The sequence below is a fragment of the Mastomys coucha genome, unplaced genomic scaffold (assembly GCF_008632895.1).
Source record: "Mastomys coucha isolate ucsf_1 unplaced genomic scaffold, UCSF_Mcou_1 pScaffold13, whole genome shotgun sequence".
In the NCBI taxonomy this organism is placed as follows: Eukaryota; Metazoa; Chordata; class Mammalia; order Rodentia; family Muridae; genus Mastomys; species Mastomys coucha.
Window position 1 is genome coordinate 19,278,153 of NW_022196895.1, and position 12,192 is coordinate 19,290,344.

At 36.2% G+C, this 12,192-nt stretch overlaps 1 protein-coding gene across 9 annotated transcripts in view; it reads right to left on the reverse strand.

Moving 5' to 3' along the window:
* Nol4 (nucleolar protein 4) overlaps nt 1-12,192 on the reverse strand; it is a 322,425-nt gene that overhangs the window by 241,161 nt on the left and 69,072 nt on the right. For 5 of the 9 annotated variants that reach the window (XM_031365083.1, XM_031365084.1, XM_031365085.1 and 2 more), the window contains one exon: nt 3,868-4,017. In XM_031365083.1, coding sequence (XP_031220943.1) covers nt 3,868-4,017 — 150 coding nt within the window. Of the gene's footprint in view, nt 1-2,827; nt 2,869-3,867; nt 4,019-6,546; nt 6,658-12,192 lie in introns of those variants that run through there. The other 4 variants (XM_031365092.1, XM_031365090.1, XM_031365086.1 and 1 more) reach the window with 4 other exon arrangements.

Consider the following 12,192-nt stretch of genomic DNA (forward strand, 5'->3'; position numbering starts at 1 on the left):
AAAAAAAAAAAAAAAAAGATTTGAAAGTAAAAGTGGGACTCATGGGAAAGAAGGAAGAGCAAGAGAGGATAATAGGTGAAAAAATATGATTGAAATATATTATGAATTGAAAACGTTATGAATTTCACTATCAGGTATAACTAACATACACTAAGAAAGTACATCAAAAGTAAAAAGCCACTTTTAATATTTTTCAGAAGATTAAGTTGAGTTTCTAGGAATACTTAATAATCAAAAACTAATTTTTGAAATATTAAGATTTGTTATCTTAAGACAAACTTCAGAACTAGCAAATCAGGGAACTGAAAGTCCCATAACCTCCTTGTGTTGGCAGTAGGGCCAACCTGTCTTGGACAGACCCTTCTAGTAGGATCTCAAGGACTGATTGGGTAGAGAAAAAAATAGCACTCAGCACAAAGTCATCATGTGTCAAGCCATTTCTACATGTGCAGCCATTACCACACCATACACATCACTACCTCTTCTCAAAGGCAGGGAGAAATTGTAATTAATTGCCTATAGCACCACAGGTAGCAAATAAATGCTAACCCTGAGTTTTAGAACTATGTCTGTCTGGATTCCAGTATTTCTTTTTCCTTTTACTGTAGCATGTGTTCTCTACCATGAAGTAAATAAATGTCATTACTGACATGTGTGTGTTTCTGTGTTTATGTGTGTGTGTGTGTGTATCATGCTAGATCATGCTACTAATTAGTATATACTACTATGTGCTAGCTTGTGATGAGTGGGAGTGGTGGGAGTGGCAAAAAGCACCTAGGGACAGTGATGTGTCACTGTGGAATCATCTAGGTCAAAATTAAGTACAACTAAGGACGGGTGAAGAGGAGAGTATTCTAAATTACATATGTATACTATTACTGTATCATTAATTTTGAAGAACTATTCCATATCACTAAAATGTATTTCTGCATTCAAAAATCCATACAAACCTGTGTATCAAGCTCAAGCATAAGTACTACTTAAATGGCTATTATGTTTATGTAGATAATTATAAATTGACAATAGTCAAATACATTACAGGATATGCATCCAATGCTATGTAACTACTGATATATAAAGTTTTTCAAATATAAGAACATCCTATAATATAATGAATAGCTGTTTAAATAATTATAAAGGCCTTAGATATTCCAAAAATGTGTCATTTTTGTGGATTTTCAGAGCTCCTGAGTTTGACTATTTACCTTCCAAATTTTCTTTAGCCAAATTAGATTGAAAGAAACTGCAATTGGTTTAGTGCCTAGATATTTCAAGGAATGATTTACTGCAGATAGAAAACCAAATAGCATTCAATAGTTAATTCAATATTAAAAGACCACCATTTCCTGCAGAGTGGAAAAAATAGAAGGAATATTTGCAAAAAGGCAAAGTAAATAAAATGACCACTAAATCTATTGGTAATATTGTTAAAACACGGTATGCTTATATGATTAGTTGTACAAGAATGGTTTCTTGGCCATGTAGAAAGGGGAGAGAAGAGTCAATAAACATAACTACACATGCTCTATGTACTAATGGGTTAGAAGTAAGAAAAGACTGAAGCCTGATTGGATCCCTTATCATTGCAACAGGTGTCAAGCTCATGTACCAGTGGCACTGCTGAGAACTAAGTTCTGGCCCAACAGCCTCTGATTCTCACAAAACTATGTTATTCCTTTCCAATTACACTTCTGTTTTATGCTCCACTAATTGCACATTTATATTAATTTTATCATTACAGTCCACTCATTGTATAGTCCTATGTACAGTTTCACTGGCTCTGTAGAATTTTTTTCCTGTATTGAATTACAGCTATATGAAATGGAAATTTTCCTAATTAAAATTCATTTGAGAGGGATCACTAGGAAGAGCTTAAGTTAAGAACTTTCCTGATATTAGGACCTGGAAATAAAGCTTTAATATGGAAATAAAAATTAAACCCGAGGAGTCAGAGACTCATCTAATGAGGCATTCTTGAGAGGAATCAGGTATTTCAGTGCTGTTTTGGTTTCAAAAATTTTTCCCCAACCACACAATGCAGAAAATGCTTCATGAAATATTGATACCAAATTGTGCTTGTTAGAAATAGTTACCAATTCATTGTAAATGTTTAGTATGAGCAATGGACATAGATTATTCATAGTCACTTAACATGAGGCAAAAGCTTGGATCATGCTTCCACTTGAATTTAAGGTCTTTTGATAAATTCATTTTAAAAGCTAAGTTATTTCAAATTGCTTTTGGTGGCTAAGGTGAGTGACTGCTACTACCAACAATGAAGGTACCTTACCCTCATTTTTAAATTTCATTTTGGGTTTTTAGTTTCATTTAATATAATTGAATTTGTATGTTCCTGCTTCATAATATCCTGTCAAGTTCACATAGGTAGTTCATTACCCCCAAGAGTCCACAGTTAGTGATATTAGTAGATCAATATATAATTTTTGTATTACTATCCAGAGGAACAATCCTGGTTTAGCAGACAGGAGAAATAAGCATGTTCAGTGATATTAGTCTACATAAAATCTCTCAAGGGCTTGGTCACTTTCGTTAGTCATGGTAAGAATGTCTCCTGGGGTGCGTAGGTCAAAAGGAAGTTTTTGTGGCAGAATTATGTAAGGAAAACTTACACTGGGGACTGCCCACAAACCATGCAATTTAGAAACAGCCAAGAAACAAAATCGTATAGAAAGAGGGATAAATAACATTGTATTAAGGGTTATTATGCAACTACAAAGACTTAATATGACCCTGGCAATATAGCAAAAAATAGTTATGAAAAGAAGCTATTTTCTTATGCTCAGAGCTAATTTTCAAACATATGTACCTGTATTTGAAACTTTGAGCATTTCACACATTTTTCTGTATCTGAAAAAAAAATGGATCCAGACTGATATTGTGTATCAAGATAGCTGAAAACAGTTCATATAACGGTAGCCAAAAGTGAAGTTCAATAAGAATTCATAAAAAGAACATTATCCCCACTGTTGAGAAAGCTCTTACAATGTACATTTTGCTTGTATTGGCAAAAGGTAATTACTCTTCAAATTTGCTAGATCAGGTAAAATATCTATAGTAATATGGTTTTATAAAGTTTTAATTAAATAAAATATAGATTAAAATGTGTATATCAAACTGTAGATTAAATTAATAACTTCAAAACTAAAATATAACTCCATTTTGAAAATATATTTCCCACTCTCAAATAGTTAATTAAATATACTTTTCACATAATTTATAATAAAATCATATACTTCAATTTTTAAATGCTCAGGAGCATGATACTATGAAAATAGCATATTTTAATATTCTGTTCATGGAAATTAAGACATAAAATAACATAAAATAATGTATGTTTTTCTTATCAATGTTGCTATAAGATGGAATAGAAAATATATAAATACATTAGTATGACTTGAGATGGAAGAAATCGAATAATTTCAATTGTAAGAAGTTCTTATCTCCCAGTCCATAGTATATGTATTATGATATACTGAACACACATTTCAAATATGCCTTCTTCTTTATAGGTTTCTAACTGGGAATATTATGTTTTATATATATATATATATATTTAAAGAATATAATGTAAGAATTCTACAGACAGGTTTAAACTGATGAAATAAACTTGTGAACCTATGACTAAAACAGCCAATAATAAATTATGGCATAAGAATTTGTTCTGCCCTAATGTGATCAAGGACTGAATGGACTTCTAACTGAACTCATGTCAACATGTAAACATAGTAACAGGACTCAAAATGCTTATCCTCTCTCTCTCTCTCTCTCTCTCTCTCTCTCTCTCTCTCTCTCTCTCTCTCTCTCTCTCTCTCTCTCTCTCTCTCTCTCTCTCTGTCTCACACTTACTGCTTTGTAAGTTCTCTTCTGCCCAGCATGTTTCCGGATTTGCTCTCCATTCGGCCCTGTCTCCACATGCATGGAATAGATGATGTCAAAGAAATCTTCAACCACAGCCACTCGCCGTAAAGAAAGCTTCTCATCAACTCCTACGCCATCCTGGAGATAAAACGATACATCCACAACAAAAAAGAGAACAAAAGAAACAAACAGAAACACATAACATTAATGAAATTATTTTCACTTAACAGATGAAATTAACCAAAATATTTTAGCAAAATGAACCAAATCATCTCCAAGAAAAATCAAAAAAATGCTTGAATGAAATCATGCTTTTTTCTTTTTTGTAAACAATATTTTTCTATGTAGCTCAGGCTGGCTTCCATCTCTCATGCCCACTGCAGACACCACCATATCTAGTAATCCCATAACTCTGTATTACACATACTGAGTTATAAAATGTTAGCAAAATCATGGTTAATAACAAGTAAATCATTTATTTATCAGTTCCACCTTTTGGATTCTTATAATGATTTCCTAGCCATCAGCATAACTTTTGAATTATAAATTACATGTTAGCACACGGTAATTTTTACTGCAGTCATTTCATTCTAGATCCTACTCAATTTGTTGAGGGTTACCATGCCATGAGGCACTGTCTTAAAGGGTCACAGAGTTTGGAAGGATGAGAGCCACTGCTCTAAAAATACCTGGCAGGAACAGTGGATCTCCCAAATAAAAACTGCGTTATTTTTTTGAGCAAATTACTTCTGCATCTCTGAGTTCAAGTTTTCACAGCTGCAAATTGGAGACAATAGAAGCTGTTTCACAAGACTATTGTGAGCACTAAGGAAATCAGGTATGTAAGCACATGACCCAGTCTCCGTCCAATTGTAAACCCTCAGTGAATGCTAGCAGCAGGTGTCATCTTAATGATCACATTACAATATCATAAAGGTCCTGTGGGAATGCCAAGGGTCACCTTGTTATCTCCTATTCAGGTAACTCCTTGAAAGAAATACAACATGACATACAGTGAGCTTTTTAATTCTTGGCAGAAGGAAGTCCAACCAACAGTAAAGATTTACAATGTGTGCTAAGTCATACTAAGTGGTAGACTTGAGATAGTAGAAAAACTAATATTCCATGAAAAAGTTAATTGTATGTGATGGCCCATCCATACCCACATTCACATGCACATACACACTCACATGCAAAACTATATGCATGAACACATACACATAGTGTTCTTCATGGATCCTGAAAATGTTTAATGTTGTACAATATGTACTTGCCATTGTTGCTTGAAAACAACATAAAATAGTTTTCCCAGGAAAAGCACAACACGTGATTATCCAATAACAAATAGTAATTTCTGGGAAAAAAAATCAAGTAACATAATATAGTCTAAGGAGGAGATGCGCACACACACACACACACACACACACACACACACACACACACACACACGTGTCTGCACGCGCGAGCGTGTGTGTGTGTGTGTGTGTGTGTGTGTGTGTGTGTGCATATGAAAAACAGAGACCATGAATAAGAAAAATAATGGAAGGGTTTGGGGGAAGGAGAGGGAAGGAAAAATTGTAATTATATGATTTTAATATCAGAAAAGTTTTAAAGATTAAAAATAGCATATGAGGGCGATTACTCCAAGTGAAAGTTCTAAGTAGTCAATGAGTCTCCACTGGCAAACCCTAACAGACTAAGCTACTGCAAAATGAAAAAGCAAGTCAACATCTATATTTTTTTTGCATTTAGCATTTTACTTGCTTATAATCTTTGTATGTAGCAGAGTCTGGAGCAGCATACTCAAAGAGTTTCTATTTTGACTTCAGCCCTTTCTCATGCTTCTTTTTTAATTTTTATGTTACATTTATGATATATCTTAATTATATTCTTCCCCTCCCTGAACTTCCCCCAGATTCTCCCTTTTCCCTAACCACTCAAATTCATACTCTTTTATTTTTCTCTCTTTTAATATTTTTTCATATATTGCACCCTTCTATAAAATCTTGGGGCACCCCTTCTATAACGGGCTTTTACTTCTGCCATGTGTCACAAAACCAATGCAAAGCAAGGGCTACATGAAACTCTACGGTGACCTGTCTGCTAACACACAGCTTAAAGCCACTGTCTGGGAGGCACAACTGATCACAGTCCTATTGTCTGTTAAATACACTATCCTGTACTCCCATCCTCAGAGAATATCCATTTTTCCTACTCTGATGCAGTCCATTACTAAAATCATCCATGAAACTTTATCTGCTTTTCTATACATCATAAAATTTGCACAGTGTCTACTCCTGTCTCTTTCCTGAACAACCAAACATATACCATAATCATTAAAAATGCAGGTAATGTAATTTCTTTCTCAGATTTATTTGACTCTTACCTAGTTTCATGGCTAAACCTAAAATTTTGAACTATACATTTTATCAAGTATCTGAAAAGCCAAAATATTTACAAGCCCCGTATTAGTTAATATAATTATCAACATGATAGATAGATAGAGATAGATAGATAGATAGATAGATAGATAGATAGATAGATAGATAGGTAGATAGATAGATAGACTAATAGATAATTGAGGACTTGCTGATATTCACTGTCTAGAGCAGGAAATAGATATTAAAGAAACAATAGAATCATTACTGGGATAGAAATTTCCCTTACTCTCTATAGCCATTTGTTTAACAAACCACAAGTGTATTCTTTCATAGTCTTGGAGGTCAGAAGTCTAAAGTCATGATGTCAACAAAGCTGCATTTCATCTGGAACTTCTAAAGGTGAACCAATCTCTGCTTCTGACTGGCTGCCAACATTCCATGCTTGGTGTGTTCAGAACACTCTCCTGTCTTTTTTATGCTTTCTTTTACCTGTCTCTCTTAGTAAGGATCTCTATGATGATATTAAAATCTATTCAGTAAGGACTGAGAAGATCATTCATGGCTTAAAGTGCTGGATACAGACATTTGAGGACCTGAATTTTAATCCCCAAACTAAGTAAAGCCAGGCGTAGTGGTATACTTCTATAATGTTAGTGCTCCCATGGTGAGATGGAAGGCCGAGACAGGGCAAGTTCCATCATGGAGAGGGGAGTCAGGCATCAAGTCTTCCCTTAGCCAAGGGGTTATTGGCAACTAAGAGCTGTTGTGAGAGGTGACTTAAGTTTTCTTTAAGGATGCAATTCCCTGGTAGGTTAAGCTTGATACAGTGGATGACTGTACACTCACAAGTACATGGACAGCACAATTTGGACTGGATGGGCTTTACAACAACAATAAACATGAGGGCAAAAAGCACGTGGGAAAGAATGAGAGCGTGGCTCTGAGAAGAGCCAGGTGTGGGTGAGGGAATAGAATTTAAATATATAGTATGAAATCCTCCAGTAAATAATAAAAAAAATCAAAGTTGAAATGACTATTTTTTCTTAAAATGCTGCTTAAATACCAAATAAATATAAAGTAAGTAAGTTATATGTCAGAGATAGGGAAGTATACATCTGAAGAAGAGTGAGTCAACACTTCCCATGCACTGGTATTGCCAGAATGAAAATCTGTAGTAAGAATTTAGAGACCTTAGAGTCCTCACACATGCTGACTGGAATGCTAAATTATACAGGGACTCTGCTGATAATTCAGCAGGAACTCAACATTTATTAAACAGATTCGTCAGATTATGAGCTTGTCTACACAGATCTATATTCAAGGGTGATGATGAACCAGATAAACCAGGTCTACACAATATTCGCACAGACATCAATAGCAGCATCTTTCCCTGTGCTGTGCTTTCTTTCTCTCTTTTTCTTTCTTTCTTCTTTCCTTTCTTCCTTTCTTGTGTTCTTTTGAGGGTATTTTATTACAGCAACATAAAATAATTAGTATATTAGTATATTATAAATATATTCCAAAAATGATGCTGAATGAAAATATTGTATATAATACTATTATCTTACATTTGTTTTCAATATGTGAAGAGATAGTTATATCCAGTCAATAATTGATGAACAGTTACACTCCCTGAATAATCCAAGGTTTTGAACATTTGGACCTCAACTTTTTCAGCCTGGTTATGTGCACTTTCTTCTTCTAGATACATAGTCATTGCTAAGTTTTTTTAGTACAGAAATCTCTTTCCACATTTACATATTTAAATTGTGCATTTCTCCACTTTGAACATCTTATTCTCCTCTACATTTCTTTATTAATCATGAAGTCTTTTCTTTTGTTTTTCATTTATTCCAAATAGATTATTTTCATACAATATATCCTGATCACAGTTTGTTCCTCTGGTCATCCCAGTTCCTCCCTACCTCTCCGCCCTTCTGTATCTACTCCTTTCTGTCTGTCCTTAGAAAACAAACAGGCTTCTAAAGAATAATAATGTGCATGACATAATATAATAATATAATATATACAACAATAAGATATGACTAAAATAAACACTTTGGAATAGAACAGCAACAAACACAGCAGAAGTAAGAGTCCCCCAAAGGCACAAGAAACAAGATACAGATGCACAGAGCCACTTATTTCCACACTCAGGAATTCCATTAACACAAAATTTGAAGCCATAATACATACACAAATGGCCTCTAGAATTAAGAGAGAGAGAAGCACACAGCAATGGAGGGAGGGAGAGAGACGTAAATAGACAGAAACAAGGAGACAGAGACATAGAGAAAAAATTAAGAAATAAGAGGAAACTGGGTGGGAGAAGGGAGGGGAGGGGCAGGGAAAAAGGGGAACATGATCAGGTAGGTATTCAGGGAGGACCAGGAGTGAAGGCCCAAGGGAAATATACAGCTGTTGTGGATAGCTCTGGTGCTATTTCATAATTTAATGCTAATTCCCTTCTCGTGGGAGGGGGTTTGAACAATGAATGAGTCAGGATTCAGGTGATTTCCTGTAAACCTTCCCTCCTCAATTTATAAATAGAAGCTAGAGCCAGTGATTGGGCAGAGAAGGAGGGGAAGATAGAGCTGAAGGTTGTGGGTGAGAAGGAGAGAAAGAGGGGGGGATGGAGGGAGGAAGAGAGGGAGGAAAAGAGAGAGAGAGAGAAAGAGAGAGAGAGAGAATGATGGAGGAGGAGGTGGAAAGAAAGTGGAGCAGAGGCCGGGTGGTGGTGGCTCACGCCTTTAATCCCAGCACTTGGGAGGCAGAGGCAGGCGGATTTCTGAGTTCGAGGCCAGCCTGGTCTACAAAATGAGTTCCAGGACAGCCAGGGCAGCACAGAGAAACCCTGTCTCAAAAATACAAAAAAAAAAAAAAAAACAAAAAAAAAAGAAAGTGGAGCAGAAGCATGTGGCCTGGAGAAACCACAAGTTATAAGGGGTCTCATAAATGGGGAAGATGGTAGTGTAGTGGTAGATCTGCCCAATCTGGGCACACAGCATGTACTCATATTAATGTGTTTTCATTGCTTGGGTTTATTTGGGTTGGAGACGTATAGCAACAGACAACCTCTGGAGGTGGGAGGTGAGGGGACTCTCTAGAATGTACCAGAGACCTGGGAGGTGAGAGAATCTCAATACTCAAAAGGAGGGACCTTAGATGAAATGCCCAACAGTGGGGAGAGGGAACTTGTAGAATCCACCTCCAGTAGAAAGACAGAGCATCAAGTGGAATGGGTTGCCATCCCACAATTAAAAACTCTGACCCAGAATTGTTCCTGTCTAAAAGAATTGCAGTGACAAAACGGAGAAGAGCCTGAGGGAAAGGAGCTCTAGTGACAGGCCCAAATTGGGATCCATCTCAAAGAGAGGATCCAAGACCTGATACTCTCACTGATGCTATAGTGTACTTACAGACAGGAGCTTAGCATATATGCCCTCCATGAGTCCCAACAATCAGCTGACTGAGACAGAAGCAGATACTCACTCCCAGTCAATGGACAGAAGCTGGGGACCTCTATAGTTGCATTAGGGAAATGCTGGAAGAAGTTGAGGAGGAGGTGTTACCCCATAAGAAGATCAGCAGTCTCAACAAACCTGGACTCCTGAGATCTTTCAGACACTGAGCCACCAACCAGGCAACTACACCAGCTGATATAGGACTACCTGGTCTGGCCTCAGTGAGGGAAGATGCACCTAACCCTTGAGAGACTTGAGGCCTCAGGGAGTGGTGAGGCCTGGTGAGGTCGGGGAAGGGATATCCTCTGGGAAATTAGGGGGAGGAGGAGTGGGATGAGAAACTGTCAGAGGGTAGAATGGGAAGGGGTATAAGGACTGGACTATAAAAAAAAAAGATTAAAAATAAAAGCAAAAGTCCTCACATGGCATTGTGCTGTCACAAAATGAAGCTTCTAATATCAAAATTGGCTATATATAATTGAGTAGTTGGACAAGCAGTTTCTATGGGAATCCCACAAGAACTAGACTGTCATCAAAGACATAGGTTGCTCTTTACAGACAGCAAGGCTTTATTGCTAAGACGACATCTACACAACTCACGGAATGTAAAGAAGTCAAATCGGTGCCTCCTAGAGCCTTCACCACTGTGGGCTAACTAACCACTAGTGTTCTTAATCCCCAAGATACTCTGTATGCTACACAATAAGAAAGCCAAACACGCTTTCAGTCTACAGTGGTGTGCTCCTGCCTGCAAGATACGCTAGGGTAATGGTGGCACAAAGCTTGAGGGCATAACCTTTCCATATCCGAGTTGACTTAGGGGCCACTCCATGAGATGGAACCCATACTCAAGGTTGCTGGGTAACCAAGGACATGGAACTAGATACCCATGGGCTTAGGGTAGCAGCATGAACAGTCTGCATGGGTCTGCAGCAGGTGGAATCCTAGAACTGAAAGGAAACTTGACATGCCCTGATCCCTAACTCAAAGCTATCTCCAATTGATAACGACTTGCAAATTAAAATTTAGTTTTTTTCTGAGGGAGCCTCAGTGGGGGAAAAAACCTTATGGATGATCTGCATGCTCAACAGATGACCAACAGAAGATGAAGTCAAAGACATATTTGTTGGTTCCTTTTCTCATAATAGTAGCACATTTTAATATCTAAATGTATAAGTCTAAATTTCTTTGGAATGAGGAATGCCTGAATATGGCATAACCATACAAGTTATCACTGTTCTGACACACAAAGCATGAAGTCTTGGATATAATAGCCCATCAATGAACACAAGACACTGTGTGAGAGAAACAAAACACAAAACAACATGCATTGTATGGTTCAATTCATGTGAAGGAACTGGCATACAGAAATAACTGCAAATGTAAATTTGATCAATTCTAGTCTAGAAAAGGGAGACTAAAGACTTACTACTTATAATGGTTAAGGTCTTTTAGGAAGAATAAAATTATTCTAAATTTAGGTGATAGAGATTATTGTACAAACTGAACTTGTTGGACAACTCTGAACTTATTGAAAACATCAAATTTTACACTTAAAATGGTAAATGATATGGCATCTGAATTGTTTTTTGATAACACTGTTAAAATGTAATATGTAATTAGAATTTGGGCTATAAAGAAGTATTGGAAGAAAGTAAGAGAAGGGGATGAGTCATTATGTAGATCAGAGGCAAAGAACTTGCCTTGTATACATGAGGCCATATGTTTGGCACCCCACATTATGGAAGGGGATAACACAAATTGTAGTCAATCAAATCATCTACATAAACATTAATATTGAGTAGTGTTGCTAAGTGGCTCAAAGTATAATATAATAGAAGCAGGTATGATATGGTCTAGTAAACATTAGGCAAATATCTGATATAATAGGTACATAATTGTATAAGGTTATAAACTTTATTCACATAAAAATATATGGTTTATAACTTTATATGAAAATAATAATTATTATTACATATATTTTTATAGTAAATTCCATGTAGGAGACTAATTGTCACAGAATGTTTTCATAGACCTCTATGCTTAGATAGCCTATGGCTTTTATTGGTTTGTGATATGACATGTAAAATTTCAGCTCAATCACCCACTATTTTCTAAATAATTGTGTGTATTGATATGGCGCTTGATTTACTACATGTTAAAAATTTTATCGCCTATGTATAAATTTTGATCACTAAACTGAGAATTCAAATTCTTTGCTATACAGATGGATAAAAGAATAAACTAAGCCCTGATAACGGTATTTTCTGGTTTCTGTGTCAAACATGCCCATCATAGTTGTTTCAAGCTACTGCTATTTAATCACTGAACGTAGACTGTGAGGAAATGAACAGACATGCAGTATTATCTGGTATTTCCAAACTGACATTACATGCCAGAATAAACCCTTCAAGGACATAGAAATAACTACACTATAAAAGAGATACCATTGGCAAGTTTAAACTCTT